Consider the following 26,855-nt stretch of genomic DNA (forward strand, 5'->3'; position numbering starts at 1 on the left):
GGAACATGGAGACACATCCAGAGTTTTGCATGGGTTCTTAAAATTTAAACTCACACCCAGGTGTACCTAAGTAAAACCACTTTCACTTGCTAGTCCATCTCCCCAGTCTGATATTTGCAAATAATAAATTAGTCTCTACAAGGAGGATTCTGTTTGATTACTTGTAATTTAAATAATTTATAGAAATTTTACTTTTTTATAAATAAAGGCTACCTGACAGAAATTTCACCAGACAAACAAGGAATCCCATCAGGAATCCCCCATCAGGAATACAGCAAGAGTATAATGGTTAGTTTCTCCCACTGGTCCCAGTTCAGAAACAAGAGGGTGTTTTTTTTTGTTGTTGTTGTTTGTTTGTTTGTTTGTTTGTTTCATCCCCTCAGGCCTTTTTCAGAGAGTGGTAGGGTAAGTAGTATTTTATTCACAGATACTACCATTCAATGAGTTATATAGACGCTCAAATTTCAAATTGTTATTTAAATATATGTATTTTCAGGTTATCGAACTTAGTGAAACTCTGATATTTATTTTATCACAGCAGAAAGGTTCCAGAAGTGAACTGCAACCATGACATTTCTGGCACAAGGTAAGAGTATGAACTATGCAATCTACCCAGAGGGGGAAAATAGTATGGACGGAGAATTAAGAAGAGCCCATAGCAGTAGACCTGGGCATTGATGGACATGCTTCCCTGGGTTGTTTTTAGGGCTTTAGAATTTGGGTCATATGGAAATAGAACTTACTGGAAGAACCGCTCTTCTTCAGAACCTGAACTTTTGCCTGAGTTAGTAATATGCCTTGAGATCATTTTAAGTTATATATTCAATCCATTTGTAATGCATATCTGGTTGTTTAAGACTACCCTGCCTTTAAGAAGACAAAGGAAGGATCCCTAAATAAGTCGTGAATTCCCCATACTCTGCTTTCACAGCTGAATCTATTTGCATCTTAAATTTTGTACTCTTCCTTGCTCCTGATGAGGAAGTAAGAGTGTGAGTGTGTGTGTGTGTGTGTGTGTGTGTGTGTGTGTGTGTGTGTGTGTGTGGGTGTGGGTGTGGGTGTGGGTGTGTTGGTATGGATGGCTCTTATCTACCCACCAACCTAACTGTAAATGGTCAAAGTCCTAGGGAATACCTGCTCACACTTTGCTGCTAAGTTTAGGATAACTTCAGGCACTTATACCCTACTTCAGAAGACATACTAATATTATGTGTGCACATGTATTATGTATGTATGTATGTACATACGTACGTACGTACGTATGTATATGGTGTGCATTTGACACTTGTTAAAATTATTACATGATTTTATAGTTGTTTGTATCAAGAAGGAAATATAAGGAGGAGTCTGTGGTGATACCCTCTCAGAAAAATTGGGCTAAGCCTGAAGTTATTTTCTTGTGATTCCTCTGGCATCCTCCAGGACCCAAAGCTATGAAGGGGATTTTTAAGTCACATCTGATTGTAAGCATATGGCTTTGATCATCCTGATTTAAAGCTGGTAAAGCGACAGCTAAATGAGACATTTAAACCCTGATATGTTCAAATGTAGAGAAGTCCAGTTTGCCACTGTTCCTTCTCAAATATCTCGTGTCACTGGCGATGACATACGGTTTAAACTTCCTGGAGGCCCACTTTCACATCTATAAAATGGGTGTAATAGGGGATGGGGCTGAAAAAGCTCCTTCTTGCCTGGCACACAGAAATGCTCTGTAAATATGATCATTATGTATAACTTTTAGAAAAGTATACTGTTTAAAACAGTTTTGAAGAAAAACATATTTTGATTTGTAAATGTAGAATAAGAACTGTAATGATACATTAACTATATTCTTAGGTAAGTTGCTAATATGTAGATTCCAAGGAAAATTGTGTGTGTGTGTGTGTGTGTGTGTGTGTATGGGTGTGTGTTCATAAATATGTGTTCATCTCTATAATATTTATTTTGCTTACTTCCATAAAAATGTATATACACTGTTTAACATGCTTGTAGAGTAAAATTTTTGCATTAAAATTTTCTCTTTTGAATCTTTTGTGGAAAATTCTCTATGTGCTTCAGGCTGGCCACAAATTTACTAGTTAGCCAAGCCTGGCTGTAAACTAGTGATTCACCTGTCTCAGAACACATGTGCTGGGACTACAAATGTACACCATCTTGACCAGGCTTGAATTAAAATTTGAAGTGCAAATATAAAATAAAAACAATCACATTTTCACTTGGGGCTGGGGACAGGATCATTGCTACTTGTGCTCCTAAAACCCTATATAATGCCACACTCTCCCAAATTGCCTGATGGGGTCAAATTGCTAAGACAAGATAGGTCAAGGTTGTATAACAAAGAGTATAATTTAGTTAGACTGGGGAGAGTCCCAACAAATATAACTGAATCTCATGCATGTCCCTAGATGAACCTGCCCAAAGAAAATAGGCTTAATAGAACAACTAGAAAATTCAAAATGCTGTGTGCACATTCATTAGCAGTCGTAAATGCAAACGTTTTGGTTTGGGTAATAACCCTGAGGTTGTGGGATATTATGTGGCAGTTATATACGATCATTAGCTGGATGAAATTTAGAACAAGCCAAAAGATACACCATTGGGAGTGTCTTCCAGGTCTTTTTGAGAGATTGATTGATTGGTTGATTGATTAATTAATTAATTAATTAATACAGAAAATTCTTTCCCCAATTCTGGTTCTCCCTTCACAGAGAACTTCCCCTCACCCCTGCCTCCTATTCTCCTCTGAAAGGCTGACTTCTCAGAGGAGTATACTGGGTATTCCCCACCCTGATGCATCAAGTCTCTGCCAGGAAGGGAGAGCTACCCTGAATATGGAACACCACTCCATGCTGTCTCTGAGTGAATGAAACAATGAAAAGATGAGAACAATACTAATATCCCTCTTTCTACTTCCTGACTGTGACTTCTTTACCATCAGTGGCCCCCCCGTACCCCACTGCAAGGAGAGGTGCCCTTCCTACAATGCCCTCCTTGCCACCAGGAGCTGTACCATCAAGCAAACCTTTGTTTCTTAGGTTTCTTTGGCCAGATATCCTGTCACAACCACAGGAAAAGTAACGAATCTGGAACGAATAGAGGACACTAGGGTGAAGGCAGGCCGCAGGCAGCATTCACTCTGTGCTATCTCCTGAAGTTTCTGTAGAATGAATTCAAATTAAGCGGTTTCAATACCGTAGGCAGGCAAACCTCTCTGGGTTTGGGGCAGGTGAGGGGAAGGGCTCATTGCAGGAAATCTACTGCTCACTGGAGCTCCATGACCTTCTTCATTAGAAATTAAACATACACCAAGTCAAGTATCAATTAAGTGACATGTTGGATAAACATTGTAGGCATTAATTGACCCTTCAAGGGTTCTTTGAAGCTCACTGGGCTGCTCCAGTGTCTTTGAAGTCTCATTTTGGCTTCAGCCAGCTACTGATTATATTGATTTAATAATGAAATTGGGCTGGGTTAATGGCAACAAAATAAAGTGCATTTTTACAGTGTGTTGTTTTTCCGTGGAGGGGAATCGTAGCCAGGCCAGAGCAGGAGAGGGTCTTTGGTTACCTCCTTAATGAGCCTTACTTCTACAGTACAAAATAACAAGTTGGATCATGGAGGTTCTCCCACACAAATGGAGAGAAGATTGCTGGAGGGACATTGCATGGTTTTCTCTGCACATCATCTAGACCCTCTCTAATGATTGTGCTAACTTTGTAAATACATGCCAGCCTGGAATGGCCATGTGGAGGCAGGTAGCCATGTAACCATACCCAGGTTCAGGGAAGCAAGACTCTTGAGTAGCAATGTGACCTAGGGCTAAGACTGGATGATTTGAGGAACTGGAGAGCAGTAGAACAACATCTGTCTTGCCCAGGAAGACCTGCTAATACTTCTGGATTCTTCCTGGGCAGACTGAGGCGGGCAAAGTCTCCATGTTTGTCCTTGCTCCTCCCTTACTGGCCATGTGCAGCTGTATACATTCCCTGACACAAGAAGAAAGCCCATGTCCCCTCTCTAGTCCCCTGCCAAGAAAACACAATTCTAACCCTTCAACCCTCAAGTCTTAAGTTAGAAAGTACAACTGACTAACTCAGAGATGACATCAGCTTTCATTCTTGGCGTTTTTAGAGGCACAGAATGCACCATCAAATCCCTGAAAGAGGATAAAAATCAGACATTTTTGCTGCATTTAAAAATGTTTGTTGAGATTTTAGTTTTTATTAGATGTATTTATCTTATGTGTATGAGCATATAAGTGTACCATGCATGTTCAGGTGTCTACAGATGTAAGAAGAGGGCATTGGATCCCTTAGGACTGAAGTTATAGATGTTTGTGATCTATGAATGTTGGTGCTGAGACTTGAAGCTGGGTTCTCTGTAAGAAGCAGCAAATACTCTTAACCATTGAGCCATCTCTCCAGCCTATTTTTAAAAAATTACAATAAAAACCATAGTTACTAGAGCCTGCTGCAAGTCAACTAGAAATAGTGTCTATGTTCTTAATCATCACTAGGAAAACTACCTGGCTATATGAAAATCTAAAATGATGATGATGATGATATAAATCATCCTTGGTCAGTATGCATACAGGTGGTAAGGTTTAAATCCCCACATTTAATACATATAAGGGTTTGGCAAATGAGAGTTACTATGTTGAGGCTGCCTCTACTGTAGCCATGGCAACTTGGAGCAAAGAAATTATAGCAGAGTTGGTAATTTCACTCGAAATGTAATGAAAATAAAGCTAATCCCATTATTATTCTCAATTATTTTCCATGCAGTTTCCTCTTACTATGCCCTTGCTTGTTCATCCTGTCTTTAAAAACAGATTATTGGAAAATTGTACATGTGTGCCCTCTCTCCACTTATAGCCATTAGCACCATCCTCTTGCCTCAGAGGCATAACCTTGTTTTGGAGAAGAGGCCAAGTTCACCCTTCTCCCTACTTTTCTTGCAATCCTGGAATGGATAAATCTTCTAAATATACCAATTTGGGCCATTAAACATTTCAGAGACTGTCACTAAAATTATAGTAAAATAATAGTCTTTTAAAAGATAAGCCAGATAATACACATTTGTATAAATCTTGAAAGCATGTTCCCAATTATTCTATTTTAAATTTGAAGTGTGTTCATGTGGGCTTGACGGTTATTTAAGAAAACCATCTTTTTTCTTTTCAGCCTCCTCTGAAGATTAACGGCTTGATGTGAGTTCCATTTAAAGTAACACTCCATATGGACACGTCAAGACAATTCCCTCTGTAATTACAAAAAAGCACTGAATGTCACCAAAGTAAAATAAATAAGAAAGCCCTCTGTCCTTTCTCATGCAGTATACAGTGGTGAATGGACTTTCAGTGGACCTGTGTCCTCAACTGCAGCTTCCTCTGCAAGGCACAAGGAGACTGTACCGCTGAGCGAAAGTATTTACACACACACACACACACACACACACACACACACACACACACTCGCAAACACACTAATCACTGTTTTATGTGCATGAACATTTTTTCTATATGGATGTTCTTTTAAACCTGGGGCACTTCAATTCATGTATTTCTTTCAAGGTATATCCATTTTCTGCAGTTTATTTTTCTTTACAGATGAATAAAATTCCACTGAGTTTATGTGCCACATTTCCATTATTTATTATTTATCTACACAATATCTATTGGTGGACATTTAGGTTGATTATATTTCCTTTGTCCTGCAGATAGAGCTGCAGTAAATATGGATGTGCAAATGATTCTAGTAAGATGCAAAGTCTTTGAGTATGTGCCCAGGAGTCATACAGCTGTGTTCTAATGAAGTTCTATTTGTATTTTTACTTCTGTAATTGGAATAATATTTAACATAAGAGAAATAAAACTCAAGAGAGGGAAGTATGCACCCATTTTTGTGAACACAGAGCTTCTAGTTGTGGAAAACAGTGATTCAGTTTGATGTTAAGGAACAGTGTAAAGAAGATCTCCTTTTATCAGCTTACACATTTAGCCTTGTCATTATTTCACCTCTGAATCCAAGTTAAGACTGAAAGCCATCGAAATATTTTAACACTTCTTCCACTAACTCTTCTCTACACACATAACCAGTTGTTCTTGTGATTGCAGAGTCTCAAATTACCTCATGGCTCAAGACCCAAACTAAAGGATGGAAGCAACTTTAAAATACTGAAATCATTTAAATAATTAAAACAATAGTAAGTCCAACTAACTATCAACAAGTAGCCCAGAGATGTGAAGGTGGAATCAAGCCATCTTATATCTGTTCTTTTAATTTTCCATTTTAGAACTATACCTGTGGATACAGTGAAGGCAGCTCTGCCACAAGCATGACTGTGCTTCAAACTTCTCTCTGTCATACACTCAATTCCTGCCCCCTAATTGCTCAGACCTGTCACCCATCATGCTAGAGTTCCCACTAACTCTGTTTAAGATATGTCTCATAGGTGGTTCTGGAGTTGTGTGCACCTCTTCACAAGGGGCAAGAACGAATCATGGTCCTGCTGTCAAAATAGAGCAGGACCATTTTGTAAAAAGAGAGAAACAGCCTAAAAGCATCCGCTCAAACTGCATCATTTCTAGATGAGACCCAAGGCCCAGGGTTCCTCCTATGCTCTTCCTGGGAAGATTCGAGTGTAATATGAGAAAAGGAAAACAATTCAAGCGTTCATACCTTCTCTAACTTCAAATGCCAATACAGAAACATCTCAGACACTGGAACAGGTTACAACAAAGGGTCAAGAGAAAAAGAAAATACCATACTCAAGCTGTCCACTAACTGTCCACTGACACCACTTGGCAGATTCTCTTTCTCCTGAAAAGATCATGCAAAGACTACGAAGAGCTCACATGATTACCCAAACTCACCATATGGATGGTGCTTCTGTCCCGCTGATCTCTAAGAAGTCGTATCCTTCCTCCAGCTGGAAGTCAGTAAAAACAAGAGCAATGGTGTCCCCAGGCTCAGCCAAGATGGTCCACGTGCAGTCGGCATTATTGTCATACTCAGAGGGGAAGTGAGGGCTGGATATGGAACCGCTGGTTCCCCTTAGGGTTCCCCCGCAGGCTCCCTCAGCTGCAGGGGCAGAAATGAAAAGGCAACTCAATCCTCAGAAGCCTGTCATACATAAACATGGTCACGCCCCTATTGACTACCAAGAAATTGTTTCTGAATTTAGAATGAAGGTAATCTAAAAAGATCATTTCTAGGTAATTAATTTAGCTTCATAGGTGATATACAAAAGCCAAAGGTTAATTTACATTATCAAGCCAAAATCATAGTGGGAGAAATAATAAAACTGTCAAGAAAGTGGATTTAACATATAAATAAATTCCCAAATATGCACTTAAATGCAATTAAGTTCTTCATAGGGAGATGCTAGACAGTCCTTTCTACTTACTATTTACTGTGCATATAACTGCACAGTATGTTGACACTTGTAAATATTACTATAAAACTGCCAAATTTTATGCATTAATACATCATATAAATAAATGATCACTAACAAACAACACAACTTTACTTAATATTTAGAATTTATTCTTCTCTGCAGTTTCTTTGTGGGCTCCCAAAATTAATTGCTTCAATGTAAAACAAGATGCAAAAACAGAAATACCAGGTTTATTACATTAAATTCACAAAGCACTGCTCCTGACTGTAGCTAGAATCCAACATCATAGTTGAATGGTTGAAATATGTTCATTTAAATCCCATGTTTGAGATGCACCTCCATGTAATAATTCTAATTATTGTCAGGTCATCTCTCTCCCAAAGTTTTAGAAGAGAAGTTACTGGTGTTTAAGGTTCCTAATACTCTCTGATGGTGATCTACAAGCTGCAGTTTTATGACTGGAAACTGAAGTGGTTGGATTTAGGTAGAATCCAACAGAAGTCTAAACAAGAAATCCGCACAGTAAACTTGACTGGATTCTTCTGGCAAAGACCTCAGTAACCAGAAGTGATATGAAAGCTGTGTGGGGAGATTACCCTGCCCACAGTATGCCTGTTTTCTGAAGCTGAGTGCAGGGGGCCAGCACCCACATTCAACCCTCATGCATGATCACCCACTGTTGAAAGCATTAACTACTTTCAGGGTTCTCTGTGAAGCCCTGGCAGAATGTGACTCTGAGACATGTGAACTCAAGAGCATTTTATCATGTTAACATCTGAGGGGAGCTGTGGTGAGGCCAACTGTAAAGTGTTGACCTCTGGAATGACCTCAAATTCCATCCTTCTTCTTCCCATTTCCAGTGGCTTCGAAAGTCACTTGGAGGTTTCTTGGGTTTAAGAACTCAGACCTGACCAAGATGCACAAACACTGTGGCCTGCACCTATTCAAGAAGCGGGAAAAGAGGCCCAATTTCATGACCATAGTGATGATGAAAAAATGATATAAGCAAGACAAGAGATAGAAAATTAAACAAAGGAAGGAAAAATTAAAAAAACAGACAGAGATGAATCATAGAACATTTTTCTGAATCTGTACTTGTGATCAAGTTTTATATGGTAGGTATTTCAAAACCAAAAGAAAAATTTCAATCTGTTATAACTAAATTATCCCTGACTCATATTAATCTTTATTATATTTATTTCATTGTGTGTGTTCCATGCTGAGACAGGGTATCAATATGTCATCTTTATTGACCCCAAATATGCTGTCTAGCTTTAGCCCATTTCAAACTGTTCTATCCATTTGTGAGCAAAGCACTTCTTCTGGAGAACTGCAGAACTCTGGTAATCTGACTCATAACTATTTTGAGAATTTCATGTAAACACACAGGCACAGAAGTTTATTAGAAAAGTTTTCTATTATTACATCACATATGCTGTAGATGGAGTGTTGATTGATGGTATAAAGAAAAAAAATCTATCAGCTATGAAGTGTTAAGAAGGTTGTGGAAAAAATAATGAGATCAACAAATTAATATTAAAATTGATCAACTTGAAGACTTTATTCCAAAACACCCAAACTGTAAGGAATTTACACTTTGGAACTTTTTTATGTTTGAAACATAGAGACAAACATGAGTTTATAACATTGTAATTTATAAAGGCATTTGAAGTTCAGCAAATATTAGGTATTCTCACAGTGCTATAAGTGATGAGCTTAAATTTAAAATGTTTATTAAAGATATATACATATACAGACACACACACACATGTAGCAAGATCAATAAATAAAAGATTTTTGGAGAGGAGATAGTCTTGGGATTCTGGTCTAATTGCAATTGACAATCCACTTTATCTTAAATTCATGAGCAAAATAGAAAGGACAAAGTAATCGCTCCTGTTCCTTTCTTTTCTATCTACATGTGTAAATGAGGATGTCACAATATTATATTTCCATTTAATGAAGCATAAAAAGAAATTAGTAACAACTCAGAACTAATTTTCATGGAATATATCATGATCTACATTTTTTAACTCTTTTCGGTGCCCAGGAATCCTCCTATGTTTTAAGTCTATCAGGCTTTGACAGCTACTCTTGCGAGTCTGCTCTGCAGTGTGTGACTTATGGTGCCATCTTCTGTTATTCCCCACCACTCTCTAGGATGCAAGGCCATAGCTGGCTACTAACCCTTCAGCACCGCGGTCAGCTCCAGGCCTCTGAGGCTTGAGGCACAGGAAAGGTACTGAGAACAACAAAGCCAGTGAAATCAAGGTGAACACTGCTTGATCGTCCGCAGCTGGGTGCAGAATGACGCAAATCTCCAATGGCCCCCAAGATACATGTATAATTGTTTGTTTTTAATACACCAGATAAAGAAGTAAATTAAATTCTAGAAGAGCATGGCTGAAATTGAGACATTTTAGTCATAGCAGTACTGGGGTTTGGGGCCACGAACTTATTTGTTGTGGATGCTGCCCTCTGCTTGTAGGAATTATCATCAGAGGTCATGATGATAATTGTCCTGACAGGGCTCAAATGTAGTAAGTGCTAATTCCAGCAACATCCACAAGGGTTCTTTGTGGACCTTGGTTCCTCTTCCTCAAACTCAGTGAGTTTAATTCATGCTCTCACCAGTTCTGTTTAGAGCCCTAGACTTCCAGTTATGAGACATAATACAATATTCAAATGGTGTAGTATCTTTGAATCAAGAGAAGCTATTGGTTAGGAGATGCTTTACTTATATAAATATTAAATTATATAAATATCAATACTTAAATATTAAAACAAGGGTGCTATTCATGGGCTTCTCAAAGGATGTGTTTCCATAAAGCAGTTTGATCTAAGAAAATAAAATATTATTTAAAAACTGTCTCATTTTGATATATTTTACATAATGATATTTCATAAGTAAATAAATAAAAACATAAGTAAGCAAGATGAATAAGAAAATAGCTATCTGATTTTTCTGAGCTAAATTATCTATTTTCTTCAGAAAGACATAATAATCAGCTTCATAGTCAAAATACTGTGGTGTACATTCCTCACTCACTCATCTCTAACATGGAGAAATTCACGTGTGGCAAATAAAAGTTAAATATCCTCACACTGATAACTCAGGGAGAGATGTAGCTACTGGCTGAAGTGTGTTACAAATGTAGTCTGAACCTATGAGAAAAAAAAAACCATAGAACTATGTGGAAATATGCTATGTTTTAATAAATGTTTTACTTATCATTATAAGTGAGACTCTAGAATATTAAGGATTATTATAAAAAGGCTAGATTATTCTTGTCAATATCTGATATGTATATATTAATATATTAGATGTTTCTTTCAACATAACATATCACTCGTAAAACCTTAAAATATTTTTGATATTTTACTGTTTATCAGCATTTGAGGGCAGAAAGAAACCTATTTTGCTGTGAAATTTGGTATGCAACACATAGTTTTTAAATGGATGGTGGACTGCTAACATCAATGATTTAATTCAGCTTTTTGGAAACTTTCACCCTAAGATTTCCACATGGAAGTGCAATAGCAGAGCCAAGGGCACGGGTGTGGTTCCCACAGAAGGCCTCTCACATGGAAATCATTTTTAAAATCTGTTCTGTGTCCAATTCTTATAACATCTTCCATTTTACTCAAAGGTTGACCAACTTAAGTAAGTCTGAATTTGTCTGAGTTAAACCAGGCAGAAAACAATATTTTCAATGAGAGATGTGCCAATTTTACTCGTTTCTGTGGGTGGGAAATGATTTTGAATGTCAACAAAGGGTTCATATTTATATTTTCCCTCTGGAAATTTTGAAATTATTCTCACATTATTTAAAGTGAGAAGCCTTATTCTCAATGTAAAATGTCCCTTTCTACCCAGCTAAAATCTATTTTATACACACAGTTCAAAATATCAAACAGAACACGGTTTAGATGCCTAACTTTGCCATGTCATGAATAATTGGAACCTCTCAGACCTGCAAAGACAATGAGTCATTTACATGAGGTGCAGTGCAGCCAGTCTGTATGGTAATCCCATGTATGCACTGAGGGTGTTTGATTCCTGACACCAGTCAAGGGAGTTCCCATGTCAAGGTTAACTTTATAAAATGAAATATTTGCAAGGGCAGGCACAGTCTCCCTTCTACTTAAGACATATAGCTGTCTGATGCTCGATGGCATCTTCTAGACAAAACAGGGAAGCTACATCCAGGATATACTTGCCTAAACAAGATCTACATGATGGCATTGCCAGTTGCCATGCAAAACACATATAGTATAAATTCCAGAAGATTCCACTCTACATGAAGAGGTGTAGCCAATCTACGCTGAGAGAGAAGAATATTTTGTCTCCAGTGATAAGTCTTTCAAGAGCTTATCCAATCCCAAATAAGCTCCAAACACACACCCATGCAGATACACGCACTGGCACACACACACACACACACACACACACACACACACTACACTTACTGAATGAGCTCAGTAAGGTGGTAGATTATATATTATGTATGTACGTGCATAATAAATAAAGAAGAAATTATGAGCTTGAGAAGGAGTGGAGTTGTAGGGGGAGAGGGAGGAGAATGGTGGAAATACAGTACTCATATATGAAATTCTCAGCCGGGAATGGTGGTGCACACCTTTAATCCCAGCACTTGGGAGGTAGAGGCAGGTAGATTTCTGAGTTCAAGGTCAGCCTGGTCTACAGAGTGAGTTCCAGGACAGCCAGAGCTACACAGAGAAACCCTGTCTTGGAAAAAAAAATGAAATCCTCAAAAAATTAAGGCTTTATAAAACTTAAATTCAGGTTGTCTACTGTAGCTGACCAGCAGCTTATAGTAGTTTATGGCCGAGCAGGGCTCACCTGAAAGGTGGTCTGGAAATGAAAGTGGTTGGGGGGGGGTTGAGAAAAGAATGGAGCCAAGACAATGTTCTGATCAAGGCTCAAAGTTTATTTCTGCAGCTCCAGCTTTAAGCACTAAAAAAAAAAAAAAAAAAAAAAAATTCCTCTACAGACTAAACATAGGTAGAAGTTCCTCTTGGCTGCACACTGCTCTCTGACCTTGGCTACACAGACTGCTTTCATGGCTGTACTCTGGCTCTCCACCATCTAGGATTGAACTAAGTTGTATTACTTTCTTTTATTGCTGTTTGTTGAAGTTTTCTACTTTCTAGGTGCTCCACTTTGGTTTACTATGCAATGGGAGCACCACATATCCATCTATGGCTTATTGAGAGGGCTAAATGAGAAGTCATGGCTAAGTATACATTAATGGTTAGGTAAATCCTAACTGGGCAGTGTGAACAGAGCTTCCTTCTATTTGTCTCACCAAAGCTTGTCACATTACAATGATTCCTTACAAGTGTGCTGAGCACTGTGCTGACTAGATTTTATGCCATCTTAATTCAAGCAAGGGTTATTTGGGAAGAAGGAATCTTAATTGAAAAAAAAATGACATCATATGATTGTCCTCTAGGCAAGTCTGTATAACATTTTCCTGATTAATGAGTGATAAGGGTTAGTCCAGCTCAGTGTAGGTGATGTCACCTCTGTGCATGTGACCCTGGGTGCTATAAGAAAGCAAGCTGAGCAAGCCATGGAGAGAAAGCCAGTAGACAGTACTCCTTTATGGCCTCTGCAGCATCTCTTGACTCTGGGTACCTGCTCTGAGTTCCTATCCAGCCTTCCCTTGGTGATGGACTCTAATGTGGAACTGTAAACTCAAATAAACTCTTTCTGCACACATTGCTTTTTCTATTGCTGTGCATTGTCACAGCAATAGAAAAGTGGAACAGAGAAATCCAAAACAACGCCTATTAAGAAAATTTATTAGGATTTCATATAATCCCAGTCAACATGCCTACCATAGGAACAAAGAAGAGCACATGTCAGTAAAGATGTGGAGCCACAATAGAAGTCCTCATAAAATGCATGGTAGGAATATTAATGCATCCCAAATAATGGAATATAGAAGTTTTCATAGAAGACTTTGAATATTGTGTTCCTTTGGAAAAAGAGTGCTCTTAGGTCTAGCGTTTGCTAAAACTAATTTCAAGGTAACCTTCTCTTCTTCTCAAACAGGCTTCAGCATTTCTAACTAGATAAAGAACCCCCATCACATGACCACTTTGTCATCTAGACCTATCTTCTTATCGGTTCTTATAATTAAGCTACACATGTTTTTGGAAACAACTGTGCATCATTAGTTAAAAGCATCAGGAGTCTTCATACAATAAGGACAGGTATAGAACACTCAACGCTGTGGTTCTCACTTATAATCCCATCTAGTTAAAGTCTAGCCTGGGCTATCAAGTAAGATTACATGTCAAAAAAATAGGCAAGAGAAATAAAAGTGCTTAAATTAATCAAGACACCATTTCTGAGCTGATCAAAGTAGTATTCATCGGCTTAGGTGTACATGATACCTTGAAGTGTAGCTATTATATTTTGCATAGAGATATGTGGTTATTGTCAAAATATATTAGATGTTGAAATCAATATGAAAATTTTCAAACACCCCATAAGTCATTAATATTGACTGTACAAAATTTTGGATATCTTAGCCTAATACAAGCTAGCATTCAAGTAAACTTCATCTGTTTCTTTGGATAAAGAGCTCTTTCCAGTGTTGTTTATCACTAATGTGTAATGAGAGAACATAGTCTATGAAAACACCACTCTGCACACAGAAGCAGCTGCCTGCAATCTGACCAATGCTGACAGGAGTCAGTGAAGTTCCTCTCAGCCTTCTGCCAGATGCTAAGTCTTGCAATCTCCATGTCTTTTTTTTTTTTTTAAGATTTATTTATATATTTGTTATGTGTACAGTGTTCTGCCTGCATGTGTGCCTACAGGCCAGAAGAGGGCACCAGATTTCATTATAGATAGTTATGAGCCACCATGTGGTTGCTGGGATTTAAACTCAGGACCTCTGGAAGAGCAGCCAGTTCACTTAACCTCTAAGCCATCTCTCTAGCCAGATCCCTGTGTCTTTAACATAGGATGATAGCAATTGCTATTAGTTCCTTGTTACGTCACATCAATCATGTTTGCTTGGGACATAGCAACTATCTTTACCTAATCTTGGAAACTATTAATAGAAAGTTCACTCATTTGGTCAGGTATTCTATCTATCTATCTATCTATCTATCTATCTATCTATCTATCTTTCATATGTCAACCATTTATAAATGTGTATTATTATAGTTCCAATAGGATTTTAAAAGATTTGTTTTTATTCATGAGTGTGTGCACTGCACAAGAATCTAAGTTCCACATATGCACACTATTCAAGAGTCAGAGCCTAGAACTGGATGTACCAGCCTGTTGTAGCCCCCACGAGGGTGCTGGGAATCAAACACTGGTCCTCTGCAAGAACAGCCAGTGCTTCTAGCCATAAGCTGTCTCTCCACTCCACCACTCAGTAATATTTACTTGCTAGCAAGGTTCCTTTTATTCTGACATCTCATGTGTTTTAGCTCTCACAGGAAGAACATGGGCCAGGATAAGCCTCAAGAAAATGAAATAATGCTTTACAATTTAGGGAAGATGGTACAAAACCTAAAATAAAATGTGAAATGGTGTAGCTTCTGGATAGAAACAGAGGAAACATCTCAAGACATTGATATTGGCCACAATGCTTATGATAAGATCCAAAAAAATCACAGACAACAAAAATTAACAGCAATAAAAATGAACAGATGGGCTGTCAAACTGTGAAGCATCTTCGCAGTAAAAAACAAAGTGAGATGTCCTGAAGAATTGTGTGTGTCAGGGGGAGGGCGTTTCCATGACAGCACCCACGTGAGAAGGAAAAACATCAGAATACAGACGTTGCTCAAAACACAGAAAACAGTGACCATCATTATAATAAATGGTACAGAGAAAGCTGAGCTGGCAATTACAAAGGTAATTTTCCTACGGGAGACTACACCACTGAACAGAAATGTAAAAAACTACAGATTTTAACAACAAGGAGGTGTAATTTCTCCTCACTTAGCATAACTGTTATCAAAAGACTGTGTAAATAAATAATACAAATAAACTTGTAAATAGCAAGTGTGAGAATGTAGAGAAAAGGAAATTGTTGTGCATGATGCATGATTGTTCAGGGAGTAAATTAAATCCAATATAAAAAGGATTGGAGCTCTCATAATAGCAACAGTGTCACCTATTGATCCTATTACAGGGTACATGTTTGTTTGTTTGTTTGTTTTATTAGATATTTTCTTTATTTACATTTCAAGTGATATGCACTTTCCTAGATTACCCTCCAAAAATCCCCTATCACTTTGCCCTTCCCCCTGATTTCCAACCCACCCATTCCTGCTTCCTGGCCCTGGCATTCCCTTATACTGGGACATAGAACCTTCACAGGACCAAGGGCCTCTTCTCTCATTGATGACTGACTAGGCCATTATCTGCTACATATGCAGTTAGATCCATGAGTCCAACCATGTGTTTTCTTTGATTGGTGGTTTAGTCCCAGGGAGCTCTGGGGATAGTGGTTAGTTCATATTGTTGTTCCTCCTATGTGGCTGCAAACCCCTTCAACTCCTTGGATACTTTAACTCCTTCATTGGGGACCCTGTGCTTCAGCCAATGGATGGCTGTGAACATCCACTTTTGTATTTGCCAGGCACTGCTTATGGAACTTTTAATGGTTTCCCTAAAGAGCTAATTGGGTAGCCATTTTTTTTCTGTAGCAAAATTATCAGCAGGTAAGATTGGAATCAAAAGTGGTCCTCTGGTGTCCATGTATAGCCTGAGTGATCACACATGTAGGATGAGTCCATGATGAAAGAACGGCAGTCTAGCATTTACACACATGGAATCCACCTGTTTCACTTCCTGAGCTATGCATTTACCTACTTTCTTCTCCTGCTCTTAAGCCTGTACTCTTCCAGATGTCCAGGGATGTCTTTGCTGCTTCATAATGCACACTACATTTTGCATTGGATTTGGATCTCTTTTTCCTTCCAGGGTCATTGAGCTCAAAGGATGCTGGATATAGTAGCATCTAACATGATCTAATGATTTATGAAATAGGGGAAAGCAAGTCCAGTTAAGAAAGCATTTGCTTCATTGGTTATTGTGTCCTTTATGGATTGCCTTTAGAGCTTCATGCCCACTGTTACTTCTTGCTTCTAAAGATGCACTATGATATGCACAATGTAATGGTCCAGCTGTCACGGATGATGAGTGAGGATGGTGATGATAGACAGTTATCAAAGTTGAACTGTTGAAGAGAGGTGATGGGTTAAGACAACTAATAAGTTAATGTTGGATTGTAAGTGAGAGAGTCCTGAGCTCAGACCTAGATGAAATGCCCCCAGAAAGCTGCTGTGATCCCCACTACGACCACAGGTATTACTGTGAAAAGCATCCCATAACTATATATGGTCCACACACTTGGGTGTTACTGTGTCAGTTAGACACTTATGGTGGGATGGAAAAGTAAAATTTTATAGTACTGCCCAGAAGACACTGTGGACCAATACTGTAGTGGTACAGGTATTGAGATTGCCAGGAAGAAGCATCAGAGAATTTCTGGAATGAAACAACCAGAACTTTTGGGAATCAGAAAATATACTCATTCCATTTAAAACCCAGCTCGCCTACACTGATGAGTTGTTTGTTTAATGCAGCTCCTGGAGTTGCAACCTCCTTATATTCATCAGCATCAGACCATTGGCTTTTTCTTTATTATTGAGTTGTCTCAATCAATAAGAAATGGCATGTCTCTCCAATTATTTTATTCTATGAATTTTGAATTCTTACCAGGCAATGAATTAGAAAAGGCATAAATATAAATGCTTTTATCTCTAATGTAGAGGAACATGTTTACCTTGATAAAGTGATGTGTTAATAAAAACTTGGTTAAGGAACAATAAAGATGCTGAATGGTTGTTATATCAACTTTGACGTCATAAAATATAAAGTTGCAGAATTGGTAAAGACCTTTTGTAAAAGAAAACAGCCAGTGGGGGAAAGTATGAAAAAGAAAATGAACATGTATAAAGAGAAAAATTCCAATGGATTTGGTAAATTCTAATGCAGAAAGCAAGCACGCATGTTGAAACTCTTGGTTTTCAAGGCTGAGATTATATCTTGAAGGCTATAGGCTGTTGTAGGCGTAGCATTTGGACATTAACTAACATATAAAATAGTAACAGAAATAAATAAATTAGGCCACTGAACTTTGTTGTTATTAATTGACGCCATTAAGATGATAAGGTGTTGGTGAGGATGGATGGAGAAGAAAATATTTGAAAGAAAAAATAGTGGCTGGACTCGACTGAAAGAACAACTTAGTAACTTTCAGGTCACCAAAGTAAACACCCTATGCCCCCCACCCCCAACCACAGTGGGAAGGAGGGAGAAGAAGGAAAGGAACTTTGGGACATTCCAATGGCCAATGACACTCTCATTCAAAGGGATCTGTTATTCGAGAGAACTATGGAAAATCAGGGGAAAGGCCGCAGGCTCTGGATCATGATGGCATATCCATGTGACACACACACACACACACACACACACACACACACAATTGTGATAAAGAACAACGTAAGAACATAAAAACACATATGATTAACATTCGGGACACTCCAAGAAAATAGCAATTGAGGAAGAGTGATGGGCCTGTGGGAATAAAAACAAAACAAAACAAAAAACCAGCCATAATAGAATTTTTCCAGGAATAAGAAAAACTTTAAAAGTGTTAAACCCCAGCTCTGGACTCTGAATTTTTATCTGGGCCTGAGCACTTTCCTACATGCCCTCTTAGATTCTATTCCTGTGACATGGTTCTTTTATGTCATGCTGGGCCATAGTAACTGCCCATTCCAGAGCTAGGGAGCTATCATCATAAAATTATTAGCATCACAGAGAGTTCACAAAACTCCAACATTTGACCAGAAGATAGCTAGACAATAAGATATAAGGATATGGATATATTGATTGGAAATAAGAGCTGTTGGCAGAACAACATGGATAAAAAATAAGATTGGGTTAATTAAATTTTTGTTTTATTTACATATTTATTTTTAAGACAGTAGTCTTTTATAGCCCAAGCTGATGTCAAACTATGTAGCAGATGATGACCTCTAACCCTGATATTTCTATTTCTCTTTTCTAAGTCCCGGGATCACTGGAGTGCAACACCATGCCCAGCAAACTTTTCTTTCACTGTCTGATAAATTAACATCAACATTTACACCAGTGGGTGGGTGGGAGATTAAACCATGGGACTGCCTTCCTGACGTCTCATTAAGACTTTAATAACTACTAACCTGTCCTTTTGTTTCTAGATCAACAAGATGATACTTTCTTAGAAACCCCCAATCCAGGATTTAATACATTTCCCTCAAAGACAGCAATAGCACAATTATTCCACTGGAGAGGCTGAACTTACCAGGGACTGGGGAAAGACACTAACTCACAGAAACATGGTTCACTGTTCTGTGGTTACCTCATACTAATTGCCAGAGTGTTAGAAGAGCCTTTAGAAGAGATTGAATTGTTTAATTTTGTTTAACTATCTTTACATTTTAATGTGGAATGAGTAAACAAAGGAGCATGAGATAAAACAAACAAACAAGATAAGCTTAGTGACTCAAGTCTGAAATCATAGCTCTCAGGAACCTGAGGCAGGACAATCACTATGGATGTGAGGATACAGAGATTAAAGCAATGAAGAAAAAGCTAGAAGAAAGAAGAAGAAATCCATTAACGATCAGGACACTTAACCAAGGTGACTCTATACATAGAAATGTGTAAATAGAATGTGTAAATAGAAATGTCTATGAAAGGGATAGGAAGAAATATGGACATTTGAGCTCTAACAGCAGACTTGCTGGGCTAGCTAAGGTCTTAGCATGGTTTTATGTTTGTTTGTTTGTTTTTGCTTTTTCCATGTTGTGTCTTGTTTCTTTTGAAAGTAGGGTGGATGAAAGGATACCCTGCCCGATGCTGTTTCATTTAACTAGTTATGAAGTTGTGAATGTCAACTTCAAAGCCACTCCCTAGGCACAGGCTACCCTTCTCAGGGGCAAGGTGGTAAACCTACCTCTGCAGAAAGGAGCTGGGAAGTCCCAGGATGCACCATTCCCAGGGCTGACAATGCAAGTCAGAATGGCGTGACCTTCCAAGATGTAGCCGGAGAGACAGCTGTACCTGATCTTGTCGCCTATGTTGAACCTCGTTCCGTGGAGAACTCCTTTCAGTATCTCCCCAGGGTTTCCACACGTGTGACTAGGTAAAACTGTTGGAGGGAGAAAAGGAAGTTGAAGAAAATGTTCCATGAAGATGCATTTGTACCGTAAAATAAGCACTATGCTTGAACTACTAAAATCCACAAGTTCTCGCAATAGAAAAATAGATCCCTGCACTTATGAGCTTAAAAGAAAATGTGTCCAGAGTTTCAAACATCAGCCCTGCCACATTTTCATAATGGCTTTTGGAAAGTGTAAACAAATATATTTGGTTAAAGGAAAAACCTACACTTCTATTCATATTTTGTCTTCCATTAGATATCTAGATTATTTTGGTAATAATGAGATTTCATATGATATAGGAAAAGCCAAAGAGCTGAGAAAATAATGTCTGAGTTGAGGTATGGATGCATGCCATTGGTTTTTTCTTTCTTTCTTTCTTTCTTTCTTTCTTTCTTTCTTTCTTTCTTTCTTTCTTCTTTTTTTTTTTAGTTCAGACCTCATTGTTACTAACACACACAATGCACATCATTAATTGATATCCAGTTTATATTTATCTGGAGACTGCAGCAGCAGTACCATGTCTGATACACATCACTAATATCTAATTTATGTGCACTCCCAGATCTCAGCATCAGTACCATACGCCTGATACACATCACTAAACAGTATTCAATCCATGTTAATCCTCAGACCTTAGAATCACTATGACACCTGATACACATCACTACACCGAATCCAAAGCATGTTTATTCTCAGCATCAGTACCACACACCTGATACACATCACTAAACAGTATCCAATCCCTGTTAATTCTCAGACCTCAGTTTCAGCACCACACACCTGATAGAGGTCACTCAACAGTATCCAAGGCATGCATATTCTCAGCATCAGCACCACACACCTGATACACATCACTGAACAGTATCCAATCAATGTTTATTCTCAGCATCAGCACCACACCTGATACACATCACTAACCAGTAATAGACACACATTTGATTTCAGACCCCACCAGCAGTACCACTCTTGGTTCATATCACTAATCCATATCCAACCCATGTTTCAGAGATAAGAGTTGCACTAAAGAATAAATAAAAAGAATTTCACTCAAACCAGAGAAATGGTTCTGTTCTTAGAGCCCAGGCCCAGAGCCTGTTCACTGGGTATTCTCAGCTGCCTTTTCTCTATTTGTGTTGCCAAAGCAAGTACTGTATTTGCAGTTCAAAGTTGGGTTCTTGATTCTGTTTATTCTGGAGCCTTCTTTTCATCCTGAAAGATTCTCACCAAGTCTACCTGCATGTGGCAATGTTAGAGTGATTTGAGATCCCTGGCCGAAGAACATGATTTTGGATGGACTTGATACCACTTGATGGAAAGGATGAGCAACAGGTGGCTCTGTAATTTAGGTTTAAAACTTAGCTATCCCTCTAGGAATTCAGTGCTTTCTATGAAATAGTCAAATATTTTAAGAGACCTACTGTTTTAAAAGAATATTTTCAAATAAAAACCAATTTCCAAAGAAATAAGTTATTTTCTTTTTGTACTTATTTCATGCCTGTGCATGTGTGTGTGTGTGTGTGTGTGTGTGTGTGTGTGTGTGTGAAGGGTGGTTTCAATGATTTTCATAAGTATGTTTATTTATTATAGCACGATTTAAAATAACACATAAACTAGGCTACCCAGGGATGTTTAGAGAAGAAATGTGAATTCATAGATTGTTACTATTACCTTCATAGTAATGAAGTGGCTACTCACAAATAGTGCAGTCTAAAAAGCAGGTCTGTAGAATGTTTAGATGTTGAAATAAAACATTTCAGTATGTCAGTTGTCCACTTTGCTGTCCTACACAGAAAGAAAATTTGGAATTGACCCCCTCCTTTACTGTTTTTATTTTAATAGCCAAGAAGTATTTGAAGAAAGTGCTCAGCCTCAGACATTGCAGGAACTATAAATTCAAACCTCAGTAAGTTATTACTTTCTCTAAGCCAAAGGACTTGCTTGAGGAGTTAGGAATAACCAGTATGGGGAAGACAAACACATTTATCCACTGTGGGTCTGGATTTGGGTGAATAAAGCTGTTGTAGAAAGTATCATAGGTTTTGTCCCACAACTAAATGTAGCATCTCCTGGGAATCCAGCAGTGGCATTGTTGGACATGTAGGATAAGGGGAAGAAGGGGAAGAAGACAGAGACAGTGTAGCAAGGGTGACCTCCACTCCCTACTCTATGGCAACACTGTTCACAGCAGCCAAGACAGAGAAGCAGCCCAGGTATGCACTAGCCAGTGAATGGGTCAAAAGATAATGAGGAGCGGGACTGGAGACACAGATCTGCAGGTAAAAATACTTGTCTCATAAGCCAGAAGAGCCAGGTTAACCCACTGAGAAACAAACAGAGTCTGAAGTAGAGAACTGACTCCATGGAAGTATTCTCTGACCTCCATATATATTGTGATGTGTACATGCAAACAGATGATGATGATGACGACGACGACGATAGAGATGATTTTAAGTATAAAATGAAAATGTGGTACACATACTCTTTTGTCATTTGTTCCTACTCAGTGCTACTGAGCCTGGAGGTCACAGTACCTATGAAACAAGCCAGACAGAGAGGCACAAGTTGAGAAGGCTTACTGATGCCTTATTTGCAGAAAATTCTTGTTTGCTTTTAAGATAATTACTGTTTAATTAGCTCCTGATAGTACTTCTTGCTAGAACTCACATACTTATTTACTGTATGTCTAGATAAATTGTTTTCCAAAAGACAAGTGTTATTAAAGCAAATATATTAATGTTTCAGACTTACTAAGTAGAATGTCAACTGGCAGGGAATCAAATGATCCACTCTGGAGATAAGGGCAGTCTGCTTAGCATTTGCATAGGTTCTACTATTGAAAATAGATTTTTCTTTCTTTGTTTTTATTAGATATTTTCTTTATTCACATTTCAAATGCTATCCCGAAAGTTCCCTATACCCTCCCCCTGCCCTGCTCCCCTACCCACCCACTCAAACTTCTTGGCCCTGGCGTTCCCCTGTACTGGGGCATATAAAGTTTGCAAGACCTTGGGGCCTCTCTTCCCGATGATGGCCGACTAGGCCATCTTCTGCTACATATGCAGCTAGAGATATGATGTGCAGGTACTATCACTGTCTATTATACAGAAAAGTTGATGTAACACAATTCTTCAATGAAGAAGGAATAGACAAGATTCTGGGAATGTGCACAGACTTCATAAGCTTCCGCAGTTGTAAGTGTCTGTGATATATATATATATATATATATATATATATATATATGTTTATGTGTCATACATATATGTTTGTATGTACATTTAGTATATGCATATAATATAAATATGTGGGCGGGTGGTCTGTATTACATATGTGGGTGGAGTGGGGTATGGGGGTGTGGTGTGTGTGGGTAGGCATTTCTGTCTGTGGAGTTATGAAAGTGAGGTGGAGGGAACAAAACACCCTTGGAAGGAGTTACAGAGTCAAAGTTTGGAGCTGAGATGAAAGAATGGACCATGTAGAGACTGCCATATCCAGGGATCCACCCCATAATCAGCATCCAAACGCTGACACCATTGCATACACTAGCAAGATTTTATCGAAAGGACCCAGATGTAGCTGTCTCTTGTGAGACTATGCCGGGGCCTAGCAAACACAGAAGTGGATGCTCACAGTCAGCTAATGGATGGATCACAGGGCTCCCAATGGAGGAGCTAGAGAAAGTACCCAAGGAGCTAAAGGGATCTGCAACCCTATAGGTAGAACAACATTATGAACTAACCAGTACCCCGGAGCTCTTGACTCTAGCTGCATATGTATCAAAAGATGGCCTAGTCGGCCATCACTGGAAAGAGAGGCCCATTGGACACGCAAACTTTATATGCCCCAGTACAGGGGAACGCCAGGGCCAAAAAGGGGGAGTGGGTGGGTAGGGGAGTGGGGGTGGGTGGCTATGGGGGACTTTTGGTATAGCATTGGAAATGTAAATGAGCTAAATACCTAATAAAAAATGGAAAAGAAAAAAAAAAGAACTGTATTTAAAAAAAAAAAAAAGAAAGAAAGTGAGGTGGATATCATTGGTGTATACAGAGTTGGATTATTAGGCAGGAAGCAGGAGAGTGCTATTTCTTCCACTCTGGAGACCCTTTCATGCAGTTCTCTTTGTTCCTGTTTATGGGGCTGGCCTTCATGATAACACCTGGTCACTTTATTAAAGTGGAATTTGAAAACCAAATCTTTGAAAGCCATCATCTTAGTGAGGCAAGACACAATTTCAAAGGACAGGGTATGTGGGAGATGGAAGTGGCCTCAAGTCTCTTTTGTAATTGTTCACAGCTGTTTATTCAGTGAGACCAGCTCCTCTGTTTGTTTCACAGACTGGGTGTGAAGTTTGGAGCAGATCTCATAGTCTGCAAATATCTGGTCCTTCTGACCCTGTTATAAAACTGATTGTAAACAGCTGAGAGTGGTTCTGTTGGGTGCAAATTGATTGACATGGGGAAGAAGACTTTTGGCTTCTATGTATGGGAGGTGGAGAAGCAGGACAGGCCCTCGGCAGGCTCCTGCTTTAGCATATATTAGCCCAGATAAATGACAAATCTAACGGCTGACATGGAGAGCATGTTCTCAGTTTGGAATAACATATATATGGCATGTTATATATACATATATACAATGGCTGACATGGAGAGCATGTTCTCAGTTTGGAATAACATATATATGGCATGTAATATATACATATATACAATGGCTGACATGGAGAGCATGTTCTCAGTCTGGAATAACATATATATGGCATGTTACATATACATATATACACACACAGAGCTTGTTGAAAACATACAAAAACATTTTTTAAAATGAATTGGGGAACTGAAAAGACTGCTCATTGATTAGAAGCACTTGCTGCTCCTGCAGAAGACCTGAGTTGATTCCCATGCAGCAGCTCATAGCATCACACCTACAGTTTGGAGGGCTCTGATGCTACTTTGGACTCCATGAACACTAGATATGCATGTGGCACACAGTCATCCAAGCAGGAAAACACTTATACACACGAATAAAAATATTAAAAAGCTAATTGTGTGGAATATCAGATTTGAAATACTGAATCCACTAACAATATTTAACTTTAAATCAATTCACTCCTTATGTTCTACACACACACACACACTCACACACACTCCTAGGTATTAGGTTGTTAAAATGAATTTAAGAATTTTAGATTAAAGTACGTACAATGATTGAAAATCAAACTCTAATGAGTAGCACAAAATTATACATTTGAGATTTAATGGTTGAGTATACTTGTTTTCAACTGACTTTATTTCATTTTTGAATGCTTAATTAATTTTAGAGCAAGATTTACAAACAACAAAAATGCAAAACCATTCATATTATAAAGCCATTGTCAATCTCATAAAATTTGTGGAATTATTTTTTTAAAAGGCAATTAATGGTATCTAGACAATGCAAATATTTACGGCTCAATTTATGAAAGTAGCCAATACAAAGAAATCTAGTGTCTGAAGAAAACAAATTTAAAATCAATTCTATTCAACACAATTGCTACTTTTGCAGTTTGCTTAAATTACTCTCTCGGACACTTTCCCTGAAGTTAGTAAAAAGTCTTTTCACTTCTTCTGCAGGAACAAGAGCACAGTAAGCTGCTAGCGAACTCTTGCAGAATTGACTTGAACTTTTCATTTAATCCACAGGGTTCTCTAAATAGTGAAATGTGAAAGTGAAATATGTAAACTAACACAATTTAGAATGTGCACTTAGTAATTGATCTACAACAGGATTCCCAGTGACTAGCCTATCTCAGTGGGAACATTCTCAGCTAACTCGTTCAACCATGTAAAAATTTACTTGTTGAAAACCCTGTTTGTGTCACATTCTACAAATCTTTATAAAATGGAGTCAGGGACTTAAGTCAGTATTCTGGGTTGTAGCTCAAGAACAGGCATGTATTCTCCAATGGGGTTGTTTCAGCTACCTTCCTGAGTAGAGTCACCTTCAAGACAACTGTCCATCATCAACTGTTTTCTCTGGCATGACAGTTCATCAGACCCTTTCACTGAGAAAGCTGAAATTGTATGGTGGAGTGGGCCATTAGGATAACAGTGCACCCACCTTCACTGATTAAGAAAGGACCACTTCTACACAGAGGTCCCCTCAAATAGCATTAAGCATAGAGTCTGCCCAAGTCTCTGGTGATGGTCTGACCATTCTCTCCTTCTTAACAAACGTAGTCTATTTCGGTGGCCTCCTGGTAGCAGCCCTTTCTCTTTGTAAGACATGACACCTTTTAGTTAAGTATGCTTCTCACCTGAGCTCGAGTCTGCCTTCCTTAACAGGTTATCCACTGTACAAAGAGTATACTGTCTACACTTTCTCTGTGGAAAAACCCTAGTCTGACCTCAGAGTGAACGACACCACTAGAGCTGTGTCCTCTGGGGACAGTGTGGGGAATTTCTCAATCCTCCAGCAGCATATTTTAAGTATGGAAAATAACAGGGATAAAATTATGCTAAGCTGAAAAATTCTCCCCTATGGAGCATTAAAAAATATAAATGATAGCTAATACTAGTATTTATAGTTTGGAGATTAGGACTAATCTAAAAGTACATAATAAAGTGTCACAAGGGGATTCTAAAACAAAAATAAATTGCTAGTGTATATGTATTCAGACAGAAAATAAAAACATGCATGGTCCTTAAAAGATAAAATGCCTAAGGATCTTTTGTGGGCTAAGGAGAAGATGAAGGTAAAATTCCTATTATTTTTAATACCCAAATAAGTTTTGTAGCTTTGAGCATCCACTGATGTAAATGGTTCTTAGAGGCGAAATGAAGTGACAGATGGATTTTGTAGGAACTGATAACAAGAAATGTCAGACATCACTTGGAGAATATGGGTGACTGGTAAAATACTCAGCAGTGATTCATTTCTTGCTCACTGGGAACAGTGAGATGAACTAGCTACTACAGCAAGCTTCACACTGCCTCAGAGAAAGTGCCTGGCTTCTGAGACACTGAACACTCTCACATGTCCTCCACCTGCCTGACGCCATCTCATGTGGCTTCTGCACGGCCGGGGTCCCTGACCAGCGGCTCCATCCCATCCTCATTCTCGGTGAGAATAAACAAGAACACGAAGCCCAGACGGCCAAAGGGACTTCCCTTTTGATATCTGATCTAGTGCATAAAGAGAAATTAATATTT

At 38.5% G+C, this 26,855-nt stretch overlaps 1 protein-coding gene across 5 annotated transcripts in view; it reads right to left on the minus strand.

The window, feature by feature from the left end:
• Csmd1 (CUB and Sushi multiple domains 1) overlaps positions 1-26,855 on the minus strand; it is a 1,642,848-nt gene that overhangs the window by 798,504 nt on the left and 817,489 nt on the right. For all 5 annotated transcript variants that reach the window (XM_006508931.4, XM_006508930.4, NM_053171.2 and 2 more), the window contains exons 4-5: positions 19,467-19,661; positions 6,875-7,082 (exon numbers count right to left, since the gene is read on the minus strand). In XM_006508931.4, coding sequence (XP_006508994.1) covers positions 6,875-7,082; positions 19,467-19,661 — 403 coding nt within the window. The remainder of the gene's footprint in view (positions 1-6,874; positions 7,083-19,466; positions 19,662-26,855) is intronic.

This window comes from Mus musculus, chromosome 8 (genome assembly GCF_000001635.26).
Source record: "Mus musculus strain C57BL/6J chromosome 8, GRCm38.p6 C57BL/6J".
Taxonomy (NCBI): Eukaryota; Metazoa; Chordata; class Mammalia; order Rodentia; family Muridae; genus Mus; species Mus musculus.